Source organism: Mirounga leonina, unplaced genomic scaffold (genome assembly GCF_011800145.1).
Source record: "Mirounga leonina isolate KUSES-001 unplaced genomic scaffold, KU_Mleo_1.0 Mir_125, whole genome shotgun sequence".
Classification (NCBI taxonomy): domain Eukaryota; kingdom Metazoa; phylum Chordata; class Mammalia; order Carnivora; family Phocidae; genus Mirounga; species Mirounga leonina.
The window spans coordinates 13,003,894-13,029,401 of NW_023270305.1; the positions used below are offsets into that span (position 1 = coordinate 13,003,894).

General features: G+C 37.6%; 1 protein-coding gene across 6 annotated transcripts in view; it reads right to left on the minus strand.

Annotated features, from left to right (window-relative positions):
- DTNB (dystrobrevin beta) overlaps positions 1 to 25,508 on the minus strand; it is a 227,745-nt gene that overhangs the window by 163,354 nt on the left and 38,883 nt on the right. For all 6 annotated transcript variants that reach the window (XM_035000716.1, XM_035000718.1, XM_035000714.1 and 3 more), the window contains exons 4-6: positions 25,003 to 25,216; positions 10,337 to 10,422; positions 706 to 860 (exon numbers count right to left, since the gene is read on the minus strand). In XM_035000716.1, coding sequence (XP_034856607.1) covers positions 706 to 860; positions 10,337 to 10,422; positions 25,003 to 25,216 — 455 coding nt within the window. The remainder of the gene's footprint in view (positions 1 to 705; positions 861 to 10,336; positions 10,423 to 25,002; positions 25,217 to 25,508) is intronic.

Here is a 25,508-nt window from a genome sequence, read left to right on the forward strand (position 1 = left end):
CATTAGTTTTAACACAGACTTTTTCTTAATTCCCCACTTTCCATAATTTCTGAGTTTAGCATGAAGCTCCTTTTATCTCATGTCTACCTGAATAAATGAAGCTACAATCAGCGTCCACCCTGCTCGGGGTTATTTGAGGCACCGTTTTAAGATCTCAGGAATTCACACATACAACCTCAAGGGTAAGATCGCACAAGGACACACAAATAAAGAAGAAACCCAATCTATCTTTTCTTCACATGAAAACGGCAGTGTACCGTTGAGGGATTCTGAACTGGCAGCTGAGAGCTGTGTAGCATTCCTTGTCTTCAGTGCTCAGGAAAAAAAGGTCCGGTATTGTATAGAGTTTTATACCAAAATTCCTGTATTTCACAGTTTAAAGAATTCATTCAGGAGAGTAATATATGTCCAGTAGCAATAATATAAACACTTCATCTTAAACACTCTTCTTTAAAAATCTTAGTAATTTAAAATATTTCATATGTTATCATTTTTCAGGAAAGACTCCCCTTTCCCCCAAACCAGAATTCTCAGGTGAATTTTTTTATATGTCTTCTTTTTCACACCTCTCCCGCTTAAAGCTCTTTTTTCTCTCCTACTCAAGACTTTACGTCCCTAGACCAGAAGCAATCTAGTCAAATCTGACACAGGTAGAGGGATGAATGAGCGCTCTTCTAGTCCTAGATTTTACAAAACTGTCCTTACCTGCTGTGGAAAACAGGTGCGGACTGAGTGCTCTGTGTAACCAAAAGATGGCCCTTCAAAGACAGCTGTTGGGAGCTTCAGAACTTCCTTCAGAAACTGGTCAAACTTGCTAAATATCATTAAGCCATTGGAATCTGACATCTGGGAGAAAACATCTATGAGAACAAAACCAAATAAAGTCAAACTAGAAAGAAATATCAACTTTTTATAAATAAATGACTCTATGTCATTTGTGTAAGTCAAAAAGTATCATTAAAAATTACCATAAAGCTAATATGATTTTTAGTTAATATGTATTCTCCTTCTTATTAACACTGTATAGTTACTTACTGACCAGGCCCCTCTCTCCCACATACTTAATATATACCTAAACATCAAACCAAATAGCCATTCCTGTAGGTCTACCTACCTACTCTTTTTGAGTGTGCATAAATGGATGATAAGGTTTTTATTTTATTTATAACTAACTTTGTTCCAAGAAGAATTTGTAGCAGCATACCTTTATCTCTTAAAATTTATATATGTGTTTATATAAGACATACACATGTTTGGGTGTATGAATATATTAGCACATAGGTTATGGGGTATGAGATTGTATTATATTTATATATTCATATGCTAATAATGTAATGAATACCTGTGAAGGAATAAATTTGAAGCAAGCATAAAGCATGTTTAAAATATTCCATTCAGTGAGTTCCAAAGTAGAATAGAAAGAACTCCTATAAACTTTTCTATCCCAAGATACTTTGATACTGTAAGATCTTATTTTTACCATAAAGTCTGACTCAAGCAGATGGGAAAGAAATTTCCAGTATTTACTACTTCTTTATCTTCTTGGAGAGAGTCTCCTCTCTCCAGTTAGCTCTTCCTCTCTTCTCATCCATGGTCAGGGAGAAAAAGAAAAATCACTAGCAGCTCAAAATCACTGTGACAAAGAAATGTGACCTAAGCTTTTTTTTTCAAACCATTGAGCTTCCTTACAAATAAGTGAATTAAATATGCACAGAAAAATCATTTCCTGAGGCTTTGCCAAAAGTGGCATTTTGAAAAGTCTTATTCTATATATTTATAATGAATAAGAGTATTAGAAATATATATGTAATTGATATATGTTACATACAAATATGCATTATTCCTTAGGTTTAATCTGAGGTATTTATCCTGAAGCACTAGGTATAAAACAAATACATTTTAAATACATTAACCAAAGAAAGATAAAATGTTAGAATATCAGCTCCACAGAGTAACTTTTTAGGCATCAGAAAACAGGAAATTATCAAAGGAATGAAAACCTGCAGTACATCCTCTCTAGATAGCTGCTACTTTGATGTTGAAGAAAAAGTACTAGATGCTCATGGCGGGTGGGGAGATTCAATGAGAAGCTAAAAGAACTATGTGGTCCCAGTAAAAAATAAAATCAATCACTTAACAAATACATACTAAGTTCCTCCTGTGTGGTCCAAATGCCAAGCACTCTGTTAGGTGTTGTGAAACATGACAAAGAATTATGATATACAGTCTTTATCCCCCAAGAAACTTTCAGTGTAACTGAAAATATAAGATACATCTGAATCAAAGAGGAATAAAGCGCTAAATTGACACTAAGTGGAACAGAAAGAATAGAGGCATAAAGATACTTGTTAAGCCTCATTATTTGTCAAGCACCACAAAGTTACCACAAGTAACCATGGCTGAGGCTGCCTATAGCCACCCAACATTATCTCCTTCTTTCTTGGTAATAGAACATTAATTTTGTTTTGTGCAACAATGTACCCAATAACTAAGAGACTAAAATGTACAGCCTCCTTTTAGCAAGGGGTGCTCATGTGACTAAGTACTAGCCAATGAGACTATCATTAGAATGGTTGTGAAGGACTTCCAGGAAAGCTGGTTAAAGAAAGCTGACTAAGCTGGAAGGCAGGCCCTTTTTCCCCTCTCATGCTCTTCCTCCTTTTGCTATCTGAAATGTAGTTATGATGGCTGGAGCTCCAGCAGCCGCCTTGGACTATGTGGTAATTGCAATTTTGATACTCTTGAAGGGTAGAAAACTAAGGTAGAGAAAGCCTAGGTCCCAGATGAACTACCGAATCAGCCCTGGACTACCTAACCCTAGACTTCTTTTATATAAAAGAAAAATAAACTTCAACTTTGTTTAAGACACTCTTATCCTGGGTTTTTGTTTTCAAGCTACAATCCCTAATACTAAGTGCTACTATACATTACTAAACATTACCTCATTTTACACTCACAAAAAGGTAAGGCGTATGTGTGTACATGTAATTATTTAAATTGTATAGATAAAGAAGCTAGCTTAGAAAGGTTAACTTGCTTATGACTAAAAAGTTGGTAAGTAGCTAAGTAAAGATCTAAAATTATACTTCTCTGACTTCAAAGCAATCCCATCGTACCACACAGCTTCTTCAAAATATAGTTTAGAACAGCTATGAAAACACAGAGGCAGGAACTGTCAAGAAAGATCGAAAAGAAAGGAATTTAGAAGCTAGGCCTTGAAAGGTAGAACTTGGAATGATGAGATCAAAACAGGTTGGAAGTGGGGACTGGGGGACACAACCAGAGAAGAGGGGGAAACTTTCTACGGCCACTAGTATTTGTTAGGGGAGGTAAGCAGGAAACAGTGCACTGAGTGCATTCTTCAACAAGAAAGATAATTTAGTTTGAGAAATAAAGGGAAATAAAGACAGAATAAGAAAAGTATCTGGTATGAAAGAAAGCTTTGAAAGAGAAAGCACTTTGAATTTGGCTTAAAAACTCTTACATAGGGGAGAAATATTTAAGAAAACTAAGTTTTAATAAAATTAGACTATTAGTGACCAGCAGAATGGATAAAAGAGGAAGAACAGGATTGGAGAAATCAGCTAGTAAACCCTGTGAATGATGCACAAATGAGGTAGGGAGTGTGTGAATTTCAGCAGTGACAGTGGGGGGGTGGGGGGGGTCAGGGTCACCTCCAAGATATTTCAATGCAGGAAACTACAGCTGATGGCAAATTGGATTAGGGAATAAAGGAATTTAAGAAGTTAGGATTATTTTAAGTTTCTAGTATGGGAAAATGCTGAAAATCCTGACTGAAAAAAAGAAAATGAAGACAAAGATACTTAGCTTTGTACATAAGTATATTTGAACCAACCAGCAAATGTCCAGGTAGAACCACCCTGCAGGCAGTTAGAACCAGAGTACTGGGCCACAGTTCAAGATACAGAGCTTTGGAGATATTGCCAATCATACGAAAAATTGATGCCCTTAAGGAGAGGAGCGCATAGTGACTTCATTTTGAAATAGCTGGGTTCTATTCTTATAATGAGGAAAATAACCTGAATGAAAACAAAGGGTCAGTATGGGATGTGGTGAGGTGTGTAACTACTCAATACCTATTTTCCCCTGCTTGCTTCCCAGGTGAACCCTGTGTCTCTATTGCACAATGGAACCCTGTCTCTATTGCACAATGTAACCCTAAAGTGGATTTCTGGGAATGCTTCTGCTTTCCTGAGAGAGGCATTTCTTTCTTCTTTCTGCCTGGAAAGAGAATGTGAGGCCCATCCAGCAATCACTTAAGATCGTAAGGAGGAAAGCTACATGGCAGAGCAGGACAAGAGGATGGAACCTGAGTCTCTGACAACATCCTTCAGTCATGGTACCAACTCTGACTTACCAGCCTTTGGACTTATTTTTACAGGAGAAAAATAAATCCCAATGTGTTCAGCCACTGTTAGTTATGTTTTTTGTTGCCACTCAGTGTATTAATAACTGATAAACTAGCATGTGATTAGGTTGTGCTCACTAACTAAAAGGTGGAAATATTCAAGACGGGAAACTAATGCTACCAAGTACATAAATACAACTATCTACAGTTCCACAATCACAAAACATCTGTGTATTCACTGCACTGACAAATCTACACCTGACTCATTCAGAGTAACAAAAGGGAGTGACTGGATAATAAAATGACTAACATCTCCCTTCAAAAAAGTATTATTTTCTGTTACACTTGGTTACCATGTCATAAAATATATTTAGAGTAATCAATTTTTAAAAAATTCATTAAAAAGAAACTGTAACATAATAGGGCCATATTACATTTACAAGAGACAAGCAGAAACATGTTTCTTTGTTTGATTTAATAAGAGAAATACCGCCAGACCCCAAATTGAAAGCATAGTGAAGTAACTGATTATTTCCTGAGTTACTGGTTTACAACAGTATATACATATTTTTTTTAAAGATTAGGCTTCTTTTATCTGTAAGAAAAATGGTATAAAATTACTGCTAATTTTTTTTATCTTAAATGAAGTATAACAATGAAAGTCAGTGTGATTTACTATACACAAATAAAAAGATCTTACCAAAGAAATAAATAAAAGACAATAAATTTAATAAAAAATTAAACTAATCCTCTAATTAAAGCCCTCAACCCTTCTGGCATTAAGGGACTAAATTACTCCCCAGAACGCTGGTTAATTTCCCCAGTAATTCTCTTTCTATTTATACACCTCTGAAAGAAGGTATGCTAATTCCCCATTAGTTGTTTCCAGATAAAAATGTAGGCTTTCTCCCTTGTGAAATACCCACAATCAAGTCCCTAAATGCTTATGTATACACACTTTAAAATATATTCTGTCCTTTGTATAATGGCAAAATAATGCTAGTATTCTACCATCATCACATATGTTTCCATTCTGTTTTCTTTTTCTGGTGATAATGATCCTGGTTTTACTCACTGCATCTATCCACTCTTTTTTTCTCCCCACGTAACCAGTCACATGCTTTTGCAAGATGATAGGTTTGTTTACAATAGAGTCAAGTCAATAAACAGAATACCATTTCCTTTTATATGTTAGCTTTCTCTGGCAACTGACTCTTCCCGCCTATCATCTTTCTGCCAAGTAAGTAATCTAACCCACAAAAACATGTATATACATCTGCATGTTTATAAGTACCTATATGTAACCAAATCCAAGTGAATATTTTATTCCCAAACTCATGAATATTCCTACATCCTTCATTGAGTCAGAGTGAGGCTGAAGGCTGGCAGTCAGCATGCCTTGGGCCTCTCCATAGAGCTGACTCAGTCAGTAACTACTTCAGACAAGTCTCAAGGCCTCCCTTGGTTTTGTTTTTCTTTTTCTTCTTATTGATAAAATACTGATTGGGGACTTATCTCTTACTTGCTTCCAGTTCTAGAACGTTTTGGTTATATGAGAAATGCAAATGTGGACATCACTCATTCAGATGAAAGAGTCATTTCTGTCTAATGACGAGAAGGGATGGTTAGCAGAAACCAGCCAGGGTAACTCTGCAGTGACAGGCAGTGAAAAGACTATTATTGCAGAGGAGGCTAAATTTTGAACAGGTGAATCTGTTTAATTATAGCTGCAAAGGATGGCCCCTCTACAGTCTGCAAGGAAGCAAGCAATCGAAATGTCGGTGAGAACTGCCAGTTCTGGGCACAAACAGCACCTCAGATCATCTCTTCTCCAGCTATTCAAAGTGTGGTCTATCAAAAACATGCAAAATATTATTACAAAAACATTCTTATGCTACAATCCAGAAAAAAATACCTGTTATCATTTTGGTATACTATTTCTTTTTCTATATGCATAACAAATTTTTATCTAAAACTATATTACACTTATGCATTTTGATCTGAAACACGTTTTTGAGGACATTATATTCAGTCATGAGGGGTATCCCGAGCTATAACCGAGCTCTGAGTTTTGGACACTGAAACTCTTTCAAGTTTTTGCATATTATAAAAAATGTCATAGCAAATATACATAAAATTTAGGGTGCACTCTGATTAATTCCCCCAGGTAAACTCAACAAATAGACTGAGTCAATGGATATGGATATTTTTATAGCCTTCCTGATACATACTGTTAGACTGTCCTTCAAAATGGTTACACCAGGTTTTTAAAAAATTTAAAAATAAACTACATGAATCATCTCCTCCTATCTTTTAATGCAAGATAGATGAGGTCTGAATAAGAGACTAAGTTTCCTAGAAAACGAATAGCAGAAATGAACAAAATAAATAAATCACATAAATTAAATGACAATTAAATGACAAATCATAAATAATGGGCTTTACAGTCTGTAAATTTTGTTCTCTGAGTTATTTTTTAGGGTTTCTGACATTACTGCCTTGATCATGCTTATAATTAAAGTCTGTATTCTGATTTTAAATCATTGGTATTTAGAATCTGACCCTAAGTTAACTGTGAATCTAGGATATAGTCCCTAATGGCCACAAAAGTGAATTATTTCTATAAATGAGTGCTAGCTGGGGACAGAAATTGTCTTAAGAGAGACCTGAAAAATCTAATCAAGAAATGTTTCAAGCTTACAGTACAAATAGTGGTTAAGTTGTTCTAAATGCTATCTTGACCCCAAAATAAGCAAACAAAAAATATACCAAATCAAAAAGGGGGAGGGGAGAAAATTACAGGAAAAAGAAATCTAAAATAAGAGGTAAAATGCAGAAAGATCAAAATAAGGGGAAGAAAAGTAGAAACACTAAGTTGTATTCCATAAACATGAAAACCTCATTTAAAAGGAACGTTAACAGAGGTAACAGCAGAAAGTGCGGTCAGGGGCAGGAAGATGGAGAAAGTCAGACCAAAGTCAGTGGAACAAGCTGAGAGAAGAAAGTGAGCAAATGTCACTGGATATTACAGTACAGTGTTCTGGCTCACTTCTGTCTACGCTATTATTCAGCCACCTCAACTAAGCAGGACACAGCTGTGACCTGAAAGCCAGGGAGAAAAGGATTCCTACAACAGCCAAACTGCCAATCCCACTACAAAAGTTCCAGTCGTCACTTACACTCACACCTTAAATAAAATGTGCAAAAGTTTGCTTATGTTTTCTCCATATTAAATGTAAATGAGAAGCAAAGAGAGATTTCTAGAGACTGATACTCTGATAATCCTGTCACATTTACCAGTGATAAAGGGGACACACACACCATCACCCCTGCTGCCACCACCAACAAAAAGCTCAAGAACCAAGAAAGCAGTCGTCTGAAAACATCAGAAGGGACAAGAAACCCAGAGCCTCACAATTAGCCCCAAATGCACCAGAGGATGACATCCCTGAGCTATGAAATATATGTAAATTATAACTCGTGAGCTCTGTATAAAACAAGACGGACAGACCACATGTAAACTGGTTTCCACTCTGGATGATTAAAATTAAGAAGTGGTGATAGGCTTCAATACCTGAAAATTTTACTTACGTTAAACATATCATTCTCGAGCCAAGATAATTAGTACAACAAAAATAATGAAACAGAGCTACAGATGGTAAAGAAACTGTAATTTTGAACATAAAGACGATTTTAAATCTATCTGCATGATATAAACATGGTAATTAGTGAGCTAGCATGGCTGGTATCTCATCAATCCATATCTGATGTGCAATGATCTGGCATTCTGAGCACACTGACATGTCACATTGGCCTGGGCACGTGTCCTTTGTGTCACTTGAATACTGGTCACTTGTGTTCCTCCAAGAAGTTAAAAATCCACGTTAAAAAAACAAAACAGGGCGCCTGGGTGGCTCAGTTGGTTAAGCGACTGCCTTCGGCTCAGGTCATGATCCTGGAGTCCCGGGATCGAGTCCCGCATCGGGCTCCCTGCTCGGCAGGGAGTCTGCTTCTCCCTCTCCCACTCCCCATTTGTGTTCCCTCTCCCGCTGTGTCTTTCTCTGTCAAATAAATAAATAAAATCTTAAAAACAAAACAAAACAAAACAAAAAACCCTGCCATCACCTGGATCCCTTCCACATTTCACACAATACTAAAATTTGCACTTTTTCTCCAACAGTTACAAAAGAGAATTGCAATAATTTTAGTACTCAATCAACTATTGATATTTGGCAAAATTTTGACACTATGTGCCAGGTCCCAGCTCGATGTAAATGTAGCAGATTTAATCATAGAAACTTACAGACTCCAGAGTTACCTACAATGCGGTTTTATCATCAGTTTTCCATTTTTCAGCCACCTTCTCCAGTACTCACAAAGATAGCAATGTATATTCTTTACCTGGTGTCATCATCATTAAAAACAGATAAAATTCCAGCTTTCTTTTTCTTTGTGTTTGAATGAAATATAATTTCATCCATATTATATTATCTTCCTCAGAGAAACACCATGCTAGAATTAAGAAAATACTAAGAAATTTCAGCCTAAAAGAGTAATATTTTGAGATACTATGTGAAAAATACTCAGAAGAGTATTTAATAAAACTGGAAGTTTTATTACTAAAAATTTGTTTTACAGTGCAGCTGATTTTGAAATGAAGATAAACCAGATAACAGCTGACCAAACATAGATTATCTAAGACCTTCCTTTAGAATATTTATATCTATATCCGGTGAACCATCCAGCTTTCCAGCTTCCAATGTCATGGTAACATGTAAGAAAATGCACAGAAAATAAATACACCTATCAAGTCATCTTGCCCAAAAGCCTGTGCTTAAATCCGACCAAGCCTCTATATCTTTCAATTAACACAAAAAATGTAGGACACAGAAGAACATCATGGGGATGCAATCATCAAAATCTAGTCCATGAGAAATGCTATAGGACAGATGACCCAGTTTCTTCAACAGAGCAATTCATAGGGTATCTCAACACTTCATTAAAACCCAGAGGTTCAATCTCACCTCCCTGAAACCTGCCAGAGTTTCTTCCTTACAACATGGCACTTTGATCACTGTGCTGTATCACGAGCGTGCCTCCCATTACAGGATTAGTATATGGAGTACAACAAAGTAGCTTAGGACAGGGCTATGAAGCTAGATAGCCTGAGTTGAAATCCCAGCTTCACCCCCTCAGTTAACTCATCTATAAAATGGAGAATATACCACCTGCTGCTCAAAGAAATTTTAAGCATTCAGTGAGAAAATATATGTAAGCAGTTAGAACAATGCTTGGTATATCTTAGGCAGTTAGTAACTAATGAATAAATGAAAACCACATGCAAAAAAATTCAATAACTGTGAATTTCACCTCATTTGATTTCATTTAATCTTATAGTATCTAAGGAACAGTAAAATGACAAAATGGCCAACAGTAGGAAAAAATTTAGGAAAAATGAACTAAAAAACAGGCTCCAAATTTCTAAGTAACTGCTTAACTCTAAGCTACCAAGGAAAAGTTTAATCACAGCAAATATCACCTGTTGAAGAATAAATTTATTTTAAAGAGGGCTAATCTTGACCAAACCTGGTAAAAATAGTCACATTTATTTTCTAACTAAAAGCACTCAACAATCATCTCCAAGCAAAATTTTTGATAATATGGAAAACATTTTTAAAAGACTTTTTTCAAGGTCAACATTACTGTTCTGAATCTCTTTAGTTTTGTTGCTTTATTTCAAAACAAAAAACAAAAAAAACCTAAACAAATTAGTTGAACCAATTTTTCCATCTCAACAGTAGGCGGCATAACTTAAATACTCTGAGCCAGTTGCTACAAAGTGAATGATGTAGTAAAAACAAAAAAGTTCAATACAGCAACATCCAAAATTCTGAAAACATTAATTTAAAACTGTTCAAACGTCCTGATTTGAAAATACAATCTTTCAAGTAATATGGAAGTACTTACATCTCAGTTTGTCCAGCATTTTTCCACCACACATGGTTGCTAACATAGCTTTAACTGAAAATACGGTCAGCTTGCCTCGGCCCTCACTGCAAAATAAATTATATTAGAAACAATTGCTAACTGGAACCACAAAAGTAATCAAAGCTATCACTAAATATCAAGCAATTAGTAAGCTGGCCCTTACCTTTATATGCTACAATATTACCTTGGATTTTTAGAAACCTTGGATTTTTTTCCTTTGCAGAATTAAGGCCTCGTGTATGTTAGGTAAACAGGGTTAAAACTACCTGAGTTATTTGGAAAGGAGCTTTACAAACATTCTGCAAAGAAATTTCTACTGGCTCTGGACACAGAGGCCAAATGGATGAACCAGAAGTAAATTTCCTATCAATTTAGCCTATGAAATCCACAGCTGAGTTGTTTTTAGTATTCAAAACTGAGGCACCACCTGGCCTGAATAATTCAGAAATGTGTCCTCCCACCATGATAACAACAGTTTATTGTTATGTACTCAATCCACAGGGTGCACACTGCTCTAAAGATTTTATTTTACATTCATCTTTGTTTTTACTGTGACAACCTTATGTTACCATGTGTTTATCCTAAGAAGCTTGATCTGTCTCAGATCTTCCCATACTACCACTGTGAGAAAAGTGAAGGGGAAAGAATAGGAATATGAATTCTTTTTCAGTGACTGGAAAGATGAAATACAGAACATATACGAATTATCCAAAACAGTGCTGTACATCATCTGCAGAGCCAAAGCAATGTCAGCAAGCCCCCCTGACCCGACATGTCCACTGCTCCAGCCAGCCAGCCACGCCCTTGCTCACAGCAGGTGCAAACATCACTAGCCAGCTTTTAAAGTCATCACATGCAAATGAACAATGGGCTTTTGTGTTCATTTTATAAAGCTTGTGTGTACAAAGTGTCACAGTAAGAGTAAAATAGCTTTACAATAATGAGAACTACATCATCTTGGTTTTGAAAAGCAAGTGTCATTCTATTTATCTTTACTGATGGTCCTAATAGAGTGTCTTCCATTTTCCAAAACTTTTATACAGTAAGATGACACCTGGAAAAGGCAAATGGTCTATAAACCTGAAGGTTCACAGTGAAAAGATCTCCAGGAAATACTAATGTTTGTTACAGTCTGATTTTCAACTATTAAACTCATTAAGTTTATTCATAAGATAAAACAGGAATCCCTGCAATTAGCTAAAATTAGGATGGGGTTTTTATTTTATTTTATCTTTTAAAGATTTTATTTGTAAGTGATCTCTACACCCAACATGGGGCTCAAACTTACAACCCGGAGATCAAGAGTTGCATGGTCTACTGACTGAGCCAGCCAGGCATCCCAGGACTGGGTTTTTAAATATGTAGTTCTTTAGAAATGCAGACACTGCTCCATATCTTTTATGGCACCTGCCAATATAAGGAATATGCCCATGTCAAATACCTACTGTACTGTATAAGCAACATGAGTAGCTATGAAGAACATCAACTATTAAAAGGAATGGATTTCTAAGACTGATACAGAACTTTTACAGTGGACATTTCTTTTTGGTCACCAACCGTCCAAATGCCACGTGTATATTTAAGCATGCCCTATCTTCTGAGACCAATACATGTCCCACCACCAAAGTGTGAAGAAAGAAAAAAAGAAAACCTCACTTGTTTGCTTTCCCATTTTTCTTCAACACTAAGACATGGGCACATGCCCCAAGTTCCACCAATAAGATAAACCCACTCGAGCCCACATAGAAAATGATCAGCTTTTAGAAGCAGGAACTCCAAAGAGTCCACCTGCAAGGGTGGCCACACCCGGAGGGGTTACATGCAGCTTCCTGAGGCAGCAGAGACGGATTCCTCCGGCAGGTCCCCAGCCCAGCGGCAGTGGTATTCGGAGCACAGGCAACAACATCTGTGCCCCAGAGAGGTGCAGAGGTGTCTTCACAAGACCCGTTTTGTGACAAAATTTTGAGATATTTTTCTGGGCAGTGTGGTCATCAAGCCCACTTTCCCAACCTTCTCAGAGAGTCTGTGGGTCACGCATATCCTTTTAACAGATTAGCCAGAGATGGTTTCTATTGCTTACAGCTAAGAACCATGATGGATGCATGGGCGCCTGGGTGGCTCAGTTGGTTAAGCGACTGCCTTCGGCTCGGGTCATGATCCTGGAGTCCCGGGATCGAGTCCCGCATCGGGCTCCCTGCTCAGCGGGGAATCTGCTTCTCCCTCTGACCCTCTTCCCTCTTGTGCTGTCTCTCATTCTCTCTCTCTCAAATAAATAAATAAAATCTTTAAAAAAAAAAAAAAAAGAACCATGATGGATGCGATTTCTATCCTGAAGTAAAGCAGCCCAGAAAGATGAAGCAACGAGAGAGAACATTCCTGAAGTCCAGAGTGCGAGGAGTAGTGCCTGGTGACCAGCAGAGTGAGAACAAAGAGGAAGTGCTCACCAACAGTAGATGAAGCCCTGATGCACAGCAAACAACATTTTTTAAGGTAAACTTGCTCAAACGTTTTTTTGCAGACACCGATTTCATGATGTGAGAATATCCAGAAGAAAGTAAAAAATTAATCTTAGAAGAGGTTTCCATAAAAATCAGGATATCGATTACCTCTGGGAGAAAGGAAAGGGGTGACACAGAAAGGACCACACCAGGGGCCCCCGGATGCTGACAGTACTCTGTCCCTCAGCCGCCAGAGAACCTACATGGGGCATCTGCTTCCCAGTGCCACATTACACTGGACTTCACTTACTATCTTTCTGTAGGCATTTTCTAATTCTCAATAAAAACTGTTTAAAAAATAAATCCTGGGAAAGTGAAGGTTACCATTACTGGACCCAGCTAATGGTTTAAGGTGGAAAATGAAGGGAAACCCACAGGTTAAAAGACATTTAAGATATATAAACTGCATGCATAAAATTAATAATAAAATGCATAAAAAGAATAAAAATATTAAAAATACCAAGACCCAGGCCCTATCCTTAAATGCCGATTAATAGAAAACTGGCTATTTATGCTATCATAAAAAAGAAGGAAAAATAATATATGAAAGATAAAGAATTATATACAAGATAGATTACCAAGTTAAAAAAAAAAAAAGGCAAAGCATGGAATAAAATAACTGCTGTAATGCTATCTAGCATTCTGGGAAAGGATGTTGAAAAATAGAACACTGGTTGCATCCAGGGTGGAAAGAAGGCAGCCAAAGGAAAGCATGGCAAGGTGGACACTTTTCACTTTAAGTATTAAATATGCTTATGCTAGAAAAGATGGTTCTCAATTCAATAATCTTAAGACACTAGAAAAAGAACAGCAAATTAAACCCAAAACAAGCAAAAGGGAAAAAATAATATGCTTAAGAGCAGAAACCAGTGAAATTAAAAACAGAAAAACAACAGAGAAAAATTAATGAAGCCAAAAGCTGGTTCTCTGAATAAATCAATAATATTGATAAATCTCTAGCCACACTGACTAAGAAAAAGAGAAAGAAGACACAAATTACCAATATCAAGAATGAAAGAACAGTTATCAACCACGCATTCTACAAACATGACAGAAATGAGGAAATATTATAAAGCCCATAAATTCAACAACTTAAATTAGAACAGCACAGACACAAACCACTCCTTGAAAAACACCAACCATTACAGTTCATGCAAGAACAAACAGGTCACCTCAATAGGCCCATATCCATCACAGAAACTAAATCTGTATTTTTAAGCCTTCCAAAAAAGAAAGCTCCTCATGCAGAAAGCGATGCTGGTGAATTCTAAACATTTAAAGAAGAAATAATTGCATTTCTATGCTAACTCTTTGAGGGCATAAAAAAAGGAGAAACACTTCCCAAATCTTTTATGAGACCTGCATTATTTTGATACCAAAAACACAATAGTCCATTACAACAAAAGAAAACAAGTTGGTATCCCTCATTAATGTGGATACAAAAATCCAGATGCCTAAATCCCAGCCCGTGCTTGGTATTTTTAAACAGTTTCTCGGGTTATTTTGATATGCACCCAGAGCTGAGAACTACCAACACAAAACTTTGAAGGCAGGACTAAGACTTTAGCTTTTATTTTGCAGGTAATGATAAATCAAAGGACATAATAAAAGATGAAAGAGAATAAATCATATTGTAATTGTATAACTCTATCTCCGAATCTCATGTTCTTCCTTCAAAGACAAAAAATGAGATCTATTCCTGCTGCAAAGAAGAAACTGAGAAACTGAGGCCATTTGTGCAAACGGGAGAGTGTAGCAGAGCCCAGCATACTGGCAAGAGAGTCAGGTCAAAGCCAACTCTGTTATCAATAAATGCCCATCAATAAATGCCACATGGCAGGGCGCAATGGGTACTGACACCTTTACTTCTGAAAATTATTATAGTAACACTTTTTTCCTAATCTTCAAAATGCTTTAGAAACATTAGTATTTACAACACTTCCCATCCCTTATTCAAATATTCTTTAACTCAGCTCAAATGCAAATATTCGTTCTAGATTCAGAAAGTCTTATATTCAAATATGGGATAACAATATCCTTCTCAATTGACCTGAATCAGCACTTGTATCCTTTTCCACTCATTAGGATTATTAATAGTCTCTATGGCTGGTCTCAGATCAAGCAGCCCACAGATGTATTAGAAGAAGAGTGCATCACCCCTCAACTAATTCTTATCCATAATGTGTGGTTCCTCAACTCATCACCTCTCAGATCTACTTTCCAACCATTTTTCCATTCACAACAGCCACATGGCGATCTCCACACATAATCTCCCACCCACTGCACCATGAATCTCCTCTCTGCCTGCATGCTCTTTTGAGGTGTGCAAACATCTGTGTGCTTCGCAATACATATCTTATGGAGGGTGAGGGGCTATGCATGTACATGTCAGTGGGTAACTCAACAGGATAAAGAGAATATTACAGGCAAGGTTGAGGGTGTTTTAAGTAAGGAGAAAGGAGAGGCATCTGAGATTAAGGATCATGAGGACCTGCAGACAGAGAGATCTAGGAATGATGTTTACTGAGCCCTTGTGTTCAAGAATCTGTTTATAAGTATATAACTGTGCATCCTCAAATAAGGCAGTGGGTTCAGGTCCAAATGATAAACTAACGTTCTCCACTTATAAATGCTGACCATCATTTACAACTTTAGGTTCACAGTTTCAACCATCAAAAGGTTTCTTCACCTTTCAAAAGGAAATACTGATATAAGCAAATTAATAAATGGTATATTTAAAGAAACCTTAAGTACTTATTAAAGATACTTACAGAAAATCTAATCAACTAATAAAATTGGTGAAGATATTCTCAGAATTCTTCCTGAAATCACATTACTTATATTTTTCTCTTCAAATAGAAAGAACCTTAGCTCCTTCCTCTCAACTGTTTGTTTTGTAGGCCACATGTCAGCGTTTTTTCCTTTGCTCTGAATGCTTTTCTTGGCACTAAGGCTCCTCCATCAACTTTAAGCCTAACTAAAACTTCCTATAGCTGCCCCCAAACAAAGCAAAGGGAAAGTGTCGCTTTTACTGTGTTTTCTAGTGTTGGATTAGCACTCCTGCATTCTTGCTCTGCAATTAGAGGTCGTACAGAAGGACTGCAGCCGCTTAGCCGCCTAATACCCTGTGATTATGTCCTTTATCTAACTGATTCTTTCTTCTTGGAAAAACTCATTCTTGATCCTTCCCACCAGACATCTGAATTTAATCTGTATACACTAGTCAAGTTACATTTAAAACTAAAGAGTTAGCTGCCCTGGCTGTGGCATATATAACCTCACCAACAACTGTGTTTTCAGTCCTTTCAATGTAAAGTCCAAGTTCATCCCACAATCAGTTCTCTGCAAAAAGGATTCAGAAAAGATACTTAACCGGGTTTTGTTTTTTTTTTAAGATTTTATTTATTTATTTGACAGAGACAGGGAGAGAGGGTACACAAGCAGGGGGAGTGGGAGAGGGAGAAGCAGGCTTCCTGCCAAGCAGGGAGCCCGATGCCTGGACTCGATCCCAGGACCCTGGGATCATGACCTGAGCTGAAGGCAGACGCCCAACGACTGAGCCATCCAGGCGCCCCTAACCGGGTTTTATCACCAAAAAAATGTGGCTCAACTTAAAATCTGGCCTATGATAACTGCAGAGTTGATTAGTAGGTCAATATTTAGTAAGTAACACAACAGTGACTATTAACCCCTACATAAAGATACTAAAATGAAAGGACAAACAGGTAATATTTGTTGAGGATGATGGGAGAGAGGAAACTTGTTATTTTAACCCCACCCAAACGGTCTCTCCAGGGAGTACCCTCCCTCAAAAAGAAACATCATGCTTCTCTTTCTCAGACTTCCCTGCATGATTCACTTATATAGACCTATCATTTTATAGTCTGACAATAAACCATACACATGACTTCTAAAAAGAGTTCTTATTATCCAATGCTGAAAAAACACCATGATTAGCTCTGTGCCAAGCTAAGCAGACAGTGAGTCACCCTGAATACACATTGCTATGTTTTAACAGGCAGATACCTTCAGAAGCCTCGACAATCCTCACCTGTGCCCTTTGGATGCAGGTTTGCTCATTTCAGTTTAGCAAAGTCTCAAATCCTACCTATTTTTAAAAAATATTTAAATTAACCTGGTCTGGATGGTGTTTACAGCTTGGCACTATCTAGTAAGAACTTGGTATTCAAATTAATACTTTTGAAAACAAGACCACAGGAAGCATTTTTTACTTAAGAAAACAAGCTGTTTCTACATCTTCAACAAACAATTGTGGATGCTGCCAACCATAAATTAGTACTTCTCACATAAAAATAGGCTTCTACTTTAGAAACACTATTACCAGTCCAATTATCACATGTAGCTAAGAGTAATAAGAGTATTTCTCTTTGATTTTCAGAAACTCATATTTTTCCAATTAATCTTAATTTACAAAGCTTCACAGTGAATGGATTATGCAATAACCAACGCAAATCAAGAATCCATTTGGCAAATGTCAAACAGCTTAATCAAGTAAAATCAACTTAGAATATTATTCAATTTTATCACAATCAGAATGCCTGATAATTTTCATTTCAACCTTACAAATATTTATTAAGAATTTAGTGCTGTTTATTGAGGAATCAAAGAAACATAAGGTAAAATCTCTGCTCTCAAGGGCCGTCAATCTTATTTGTACACTCATGAAGCAGCTCTGAGCATTATATAATTTAAGGTCAAAATAATGATATAGACAAATACTATATGTCATCAAAGGAATGAAAATGGGGTTGGTGATTATAAGGTTACACAGCAGGTAAAAACTTGAGTGGGGTGGGGGTCGGGGTGTGTGTGTGTGTGTGCTTGGAGGAAGAAATAAGTATGTCATGTTGGAAAAATTGAAAAGTGCCTCGGGGAGGGGGGATGGGTTAGCCCAGTGATGGGTATTAAGGAGGGCACGTACTGCATGGAGCACTGGGTGTTATACGCAAACAATGGATCGAGGATCACTACATCAAAAACTAATGATGTACTGTATGGTGACTAACATAACATAATAAAATTTTTAAAAAAGAAAAGAAAAGTGCCTCAAGTAGCTTACTTAGGGCTTGGTATGAGCAGGGAATTAAGGACTGATGCCATTAGAACTGAGGAGTAGGAATCTCATTCAAAAATCACAGGGAGTTTTGGAAGGTTCTTGAGGTGGGAAGTTACATGATGAAAACAGTGTCTTAATCAGATTAATTTGGAGGAACTGAATGGACCAGAGAAGCCTCTGTTTCTACCTCTCTCCTCACTTTCAGAGAGAAACAAAGGCAAGGAAAAAGTAACACTCAGAAAAAGTGTGTGTTTTCCTGCCTTTTCTTTAAAAAAAAAAGTATAGGGGCGCCTGGGTGGCTCAGTCGTTGGGCGTCTGATCAGGTCATGATCTCAGGGTCCTGGGATCAAGCCCCGCATCGGGCTTCCTGCTCCGTGGGAAGCCTGCTTCTCCCTCTCCCACTCCCCTGCTTGTGTTTCCTCTCTCGCTGTGTCTCTCTCTGTCAAATAAATAAATAAAATCTTAAAAAAAAAAAAGTATAAAAAGGAAACAGTAAGATAAGGCCTAAATAATAAGAAAAAAAAAATTTTTTTTTCCTGAAATAGTAACTAATGGTGAAACCCTTTGCAGGTCTGCAAATCCTGAAATCAAGAAGATTCTTCGAAAATTAGCATGAATGCATGACTTCTCTTGAAAGAAAAGAAAAGCTACAAAATAAAGAGCAAGTTATGGGAAGGGTGGTAAGTGAACTTCAAGTTCACTCATTTTTGCTCCGGGAATAATCCTGCCACCAAGTGCTGAGACTGTGGCTCAGTGAACAGGCTGTGGTGACATCACATCTTGACACCCACGTGGCTGCACAGGGGAGCGGCATAGGCAGGTGGGCTGCCCTCCTCCTGTTGCACCAGGGCCGCTGTTCCTCTTCATTTTACACTAGTTTTCCCCTTAGGACTTCACCTTTTTAAAACATCCAAAACCCCTACCTCATTCCCCACCAACCCCTGGAAATTTCCTAGAAGAGCTATGTTTACACCCTTGTAAGAGCTAAATGTGCTGCTACTGTGAGCATCCAACTCTTCCCACTCAGCCCTACTTCTCTCCTACTTGTATTTGGCTGTATTTTTTCCTGCCATCCTGAATCCATCCGAGAACAAGCGGAGATAAGAGTAAATACTACACATAAGTACACGAAGTATTTGTGCCTCCCAGGATATGATAGTTTTGTTTAAAAATCACTGAGGAAGACTGTAACCTAATATTATCTTTCTTTAGCAACGTCCATTCCATAATATGCTAGCTGGGCATATTCTGAATATAAGGAATACAATTACTTATTTAAAATGAAATTGTTGGGGCGCCTGAGTGGCTCAGTTGGTTAAGCGGCTGCCTTCGGCTCAGGTCATGGTCCCAGGGTCCTGGGATCGAGCCCCGCATCGGGCTCCCTCTTCGGTGGAGAGCCTGCTTCTCCCTCTCCCTCTGTCTGTTGCTCTGCCTACTTGTGCTCTATCTCTGTTAAATAAATAAATAAATATCTTAAAAAAAAAAAAAAAGAAATTGTTTTTGCTTTTTTTATATTGTTTTGTTTTTAGCATTCAGTATTAAGAGAAACCTATGGAACTTTTAAATATATCCAAATTAAGTTGCTAAAGCAAGGTTTAAAAATAGTTCTTAGCCATATTTCCAAACTACACAGCAACTTTTTCCATATTTACCCACCAAAAATTATACACATAAAACTCTTTACACTAAAGAAATCTTTGGATTGTTCAAAGTAGCAACAGTGTTCTATACTGTTATTTTAGATGATAAACAATAACCTTGAGCCTTCCACTGATAGGTTCAACACTGATGTATTTTGAAGATTTTATCCAAACCTAGTTTCATTAGATATATGATTTTTTATAGGTTTGTTCCATTTAAGATGTACTTTCATTACATTCCAAGCAGTAGTATTTCTTAGAGCAAAAATCTGGGGGGAAAATAGTATTATAACACAACAGAATGTGTGCACTGGAATCTTTGCACATGAAGTAATGACACTTGAGTTTGCTTCAAAAGAAGCCAAGGAAGGTGGGGCGGGGGGGGAAGAGCCTGGGGACACAGATGAAATAAGATCGATGATGTAATTACTGAAGCTGAGTGATAGATACCTTGAGTTTTATTACAATATTCTTTCTATGTTTGTATATATTTGAAATTTTTCATTAGAAAACACTTTAAGGGGCGCCTGGGTGGCTCAGTCGTTAAGCATCTGCCTTTGGCTCAGGTCATGATCTCAGGGTCCTATGATCGAGTCCTGCATCGGCTCCCTGCTCCGTGGGAAGCCTGCTTCTCCCTCTCCCACTCCCCCTGCTTGTGTTCCCTCTCTCCCTGTGTCTCTATCTGTCAAATAAATAAAATCTTTAAAAAAAAAGAGAGAAAACACTTTAAGAGGGGGCACCTGGGTGGCACAGTCGGTTAAGCGTCTGAGTCCTGATTTCATCTCAGGTCAAAATCTCACGAGTCACGGGTCATGAGATCAAGCCCCACATCAGGCTCTGCGCTGAGTGTGGAGCCTGCTTACAATTCTCTCTCTCCCTCTGCCCCACCCCACCTCCCCCCAAAAATAAAAATTAAAATAACTAAAAAAAAATTTTAAGAAAAAAATACCCTAAGAAAAGCAAACAGTCAAGCTACAAATAGAAGATATGTGCAATACAGATAAGCAAGAAAGGACTGCTACCTGGAGTCTCTGAAGAGCCCCTATAATCAGCACAAAAAGAAGAAACAACACACTAGAGTGGGCAAAAGACATGAACAGGCACTTCCCAGAAGTAATATATTTGGCCAAGAAACACACAAAGACATGCTTGAGAATTAAGAAAATGCAAATCAAACAACAATGAGATGTCATTTAGCAAAAAGTGAAGTCTGACAACTGTAAGGCTTTCAGAAACAATGTGGATTGAGAGGATCTCTCATGCATTGGTACAATTTATTCAAATAATTTGATACTATCTTCTAAGGCTGAATTTCATGTACCTCCCCCACCCGATCAGCAACTCCATTCCTCAGGTTAGGACCAAGAGAGCAGTTTAGAACACTTGTATGCATGTACCAGGACACACATGTAAGAACATTCCAGGCAGTGTTGTTTCTCAGAACCAGAACCCAGGGAAAACAAAATGTACAGTAACACAACAGATCGTTATGCAACTGTGAAAATAACTGAACTACAGCTACATGCAACATGAACAAATCTTGAAAAGCTATTATGCATGAAGGAAGTAAATCAGATAATAGTACAGACAGCATGACTTTCTTTTTACAATTAGTAAAAATAATTACAATTAAACAACACTGTGCTTATGCCTCTCTATGTGGAAAAAACTGTTCTTTAAGAAGCAAGAACATGATAACACAAAATCAGAATCAGGTTCACCTTACTTACGTGCAGGTCGGTGGGATGGGACAAGAGAGACAAACGTAAGTTACTGCTAATGTTCAAGTTCCCAGGTTAGATAGTGGGGCTCGCGATGTTTATTACTTCTAAGAATGGATAGGGAAGAAAGCACAAGCAAAAAGAGCGCTTAGAGACCACGCCACCAATTCAGGCAGAAGAGGATGGTGGCGGGCTGGGTGGTAGCGGTGGGGCTGGAGAGACACACACAGAATCGAGATTCAAGGTGTAGAAATGACAGACCCTGGTAACGGCATGGATGTGAAGCTGAGGGAGAAGGAAGGGTGGATTTGATTCTTACAGGTTTCAGATTTTAGGAGCTGGGTGGAGAGCGGGGGCCATTTAACAGGAAAGGGAGCCAGACGTTTATGACGTGCTGCAGAGTTTCGTGGTGAACACGTGGCCATCTCCCTCATAGCCAGTCCAACCACCCCCCACTGTGAGGCAACAAGCAGTGAGGGTGAGAATTTAATCACCCTCTGCTCCAGAGACACAACTCCTGATCTGTTTGAGCTAAAAAGCATAACACCGACACATGCATGGCCCAAATGCACATTTCTGGAGGGACGCTCAGACACCTTAGTTTGGTGTTGAAAGAAACCAGCTCTCTCTGCTTCCTAGACTTGAAAGGGGAAACACGTAGTAGCTGACAGCAGGCATTTTTTGAAGTAGCAAAAGGATGAAGCTGATACAAGAGGAGGGCAAAACCACAACCACTACGAAGAGAACTGAAGCCAGGGCTCTGACACAAGCAAGATCGAGGGCGGGCCTGCCTCTGGGCTCCTCAGTGATGTGAGCCTATCTTCCTTTTACCGCAAAAGCCCATGTGAGTAGGTTCTCTACTGCTTGCAACTAAAGACACTGACCTAATACATCAGAGATGGAAAGGGAGTTTGTAAATCACAAGCCCTAAATAATGAAATTGGCTCAAATGAAGAAGAGTAAGGAAGATTTCCTGTTCCTCATGCTGGGAGTTTCAATATTCTTGTTCTTTAAAAAAGAAGAAATAGTTGATCACAGCATCACCTGTTGCACCTTCGGACCAGACCACATGACTACAGATACTGTCATACTGAGGACCCAACAAGGAAAAAAATGAGGCTATCCAAATGTTTTGACTATTCCTCATAGCTTTTACTAATGTCCTACAGAGATGCTTACAGTATTGTTGTCTGTGTTTTTAGTTGTCAAATGTAAAATACTTTAAATCCTCAGCATTAAAATAAATTAATTCCTAATAAAATGCACACTTGACGGAGAAAGTCTAGATCCTATTTGTTTCTCGCTGTAGTTTTATAGTCTTATAATCCATTATAACCAAAAAACAACCTGGCTAAAAATTTGACTGTGAATTTAGAGGTTAGGGGACTTAAGAATACTTAAATAATTGTTGCATTCAAATTTTAACTCAAGAATTATGAAATAACAAAATCCTGAAAAGACTAATTAAAATCAATAACTAGATACTCTACATATCAAAGGGACTCTCGAGCCTAAGTAAATAAAGACGCCAATCAATAGAGAGACTAATATTTGAAATATTTCACAACAAAATACTGTAATTTTCAAAAATAAAATTCCAATAACCACATCCTTTCATTTTACCAGTACATGAAAGCCAATTTCAAATTACTGAAGAGCAAAATAAGATGTTATCATATATATCAGATATGTAAGAGTTCAAGGTTAGCAATGATGTGAGGATTGATTCTGATGTCCATGGCCAAAGTTTTCAATAGGATATGAGGTGAGAATTACCAAATTCACCACTGACATACTACTGTCCTTCCTCTTCTTAACTCACTCAACTTTTTTTGTTTTTCCTAGTTCTCTAGTGTGCTGTTCTTCTGATCTGTCTTCATTTGATTTACTGTTTGCTTATTCTTTTCCTTTGTCTCTGTCTGGATGTGTCCAGCTATCTGTGACTATGTCCCAGGACTCCTCTGCTCCTAAGTTTGGTCTTCTGTTGTCTCTTGCTATCTTTTTGCTCTTCCTTCTCCTTCCTTCCTTAGCCATAGTATTTAACTTACCTGACATGATTATGGAATCAAAGTTTATAATCTCTGTCTTATCATTTTTAAACAGTAAGATGACTTTTATTTCTGATTTTGTAAAAAAATTGTTTATTGAATTAATTTGTGTTGTGCAACCCTGAATTGATTTACTCAGTGAATTGGTGTCATGTGCTGCTTATTCACCACAGAAATAACCATTTTTACTAAGGTCTTTGGATCAAAAGAGTCATTCCCTGAACAGTATAAAATTAACCTTAGGAATTCACTAATCTAAATTACTAAAAAAAAAAAAAAAATGGCATTCAAATTCTGGGACTTATGTCTCATGTGTACTTTTGTTTTAAAAATTCAAATTTCAGGGCGCCTGGGTGGCTCAGTCGTTAAGCGTCTGCCTTTGGCTCAGGTCATGATCCCAGGGTCCTGGGATCGAGCCCCACGTCGGGCTCCCTGCTCTGCGGGAAGCCTGCTTCTCCCTCTTCCACTCCCCCTGCTTGTGTTTCCTCTCTAGCTGTCTCTCTCTCTGTGTCAAATAAATAAATCTTTAAAAAAAAAAAAAATTCAAATTTCCTGGGGCACCTGGGTGGCTCAGTCGGTTAAGCATCTGCCTTCAGCTCAGGTCATGATCTCAGGGTGCTGGGATCGAGCCCCATTATCAGGCTCTTTGTTCAACGGGGAGTCTGCCTCTCCCTCTCCCTCTGCCTCTCTCCCGATGCTCATGCTTTCTATCTCTCTCTCTCAAATAAGTAAATAAAATCTTTAAAAGAATAAACAAAATAAAAATAAAAATTTCCTAAAATCATTTTTTATTAAAAGATGGAATATCTAATTTGATAACATCTTATAAAAATGTGAATTTAGTGAGATCCTACATTGTGACTTGGCTTTGACACCTGCAGACTTTTACCATTAATTCACAGAGTCTTTCAATATTATAAAGTATAATGAATAACATTTTACAAATGTACGAACTCAAAGTAGGTCTATGGAGAGAAAAAACGAAGCAGAAAGAATTAATGCATCCAAACCAGATGATCAAAAATATATCAGAAATCAAAAATCTAAACTCTTGGTTCCTGGAATATAAACATTAACTTTTGTGGTTCCATCATTTATGATTTCTTTTTGTTTTTTATAACACCAACTTTATTCTCCATGAATACAAATACAGCAAATCACTTCTGTTTTAATTTGAAGTACACTTAAATCGTTTTCTTCTAGTGCTATAAGGTGTAAAGACAATGTTCTGCACTGAAAAAAATTAAAATAGTATCCTAAACATAATGAGAAGAAAATAAGACTAGAGTCAAGGGGCATTTACTATTTCTTTACAGAGTAAAGAAAGGTTAGCTTTAAGGTCAAATAGAAAGCCCATAATCAAATTCACAACTTACCTATACTTCTCTGGATAGAGAACAGCTACACTAAGGTATCTATAATTTGATCAAACAATATGTCTCAGTGTTGTGATTCTCCATAATTTTATAGCACTTACTATGTGACATGCCCTAGGACGGTGAGTCACTCTGGCATTTAACCAGTCTTTAGAAGGAACTTAGATGGAATAATTTCCCTTTTCACTGTGATTCTAAGTTGACAACCCTCAGCAAGGCAATCTGGAAGAAGGATGACTAAGGGACAAACATTCTTAAAATGAAGTAAGCATGCAAGGTACTAGCCTGTCATATGCAGCAATCATAAAGTTGAGGAGGAGGCTGATGGACTGCTCCACGCTGATTTGGTGAGTAGAAGGAAGGCGCTTGTTCAGCTGGTAGTAGACAGAGGAGATGACAGTTTCGAGGCGGGACACACTGATCTCAGTGGTATGGTCCAGTGTATTAAGGCCATTGTCTCGGAAGGCTTCAATCATGTTCCAGATATCAACAAGATGGACTAAAACACAAAGAAAATGAACTGTCAACAATTTAAAAGTTTTAATTCATCAGAAAGGTATAAAAACTTTTCATTTATTTACAGCCAGCAGAATGGTGCAGGGTGGCAGAGTAAGATCCCAAAATACGCCACTTTGGCGTAAGGATTATTTTGAGCTATTTTGACACTTGAAAAACAGCAGGTGCCAAGAAGGTCACGCTAAACTTCTTTCTTCTTCTGGAAAGCAGGAAATAAACTCCCAAGTGAAAGATGCCCTCCCTATTCCAAGGGGAAAGAAACATTCTTATCCCCA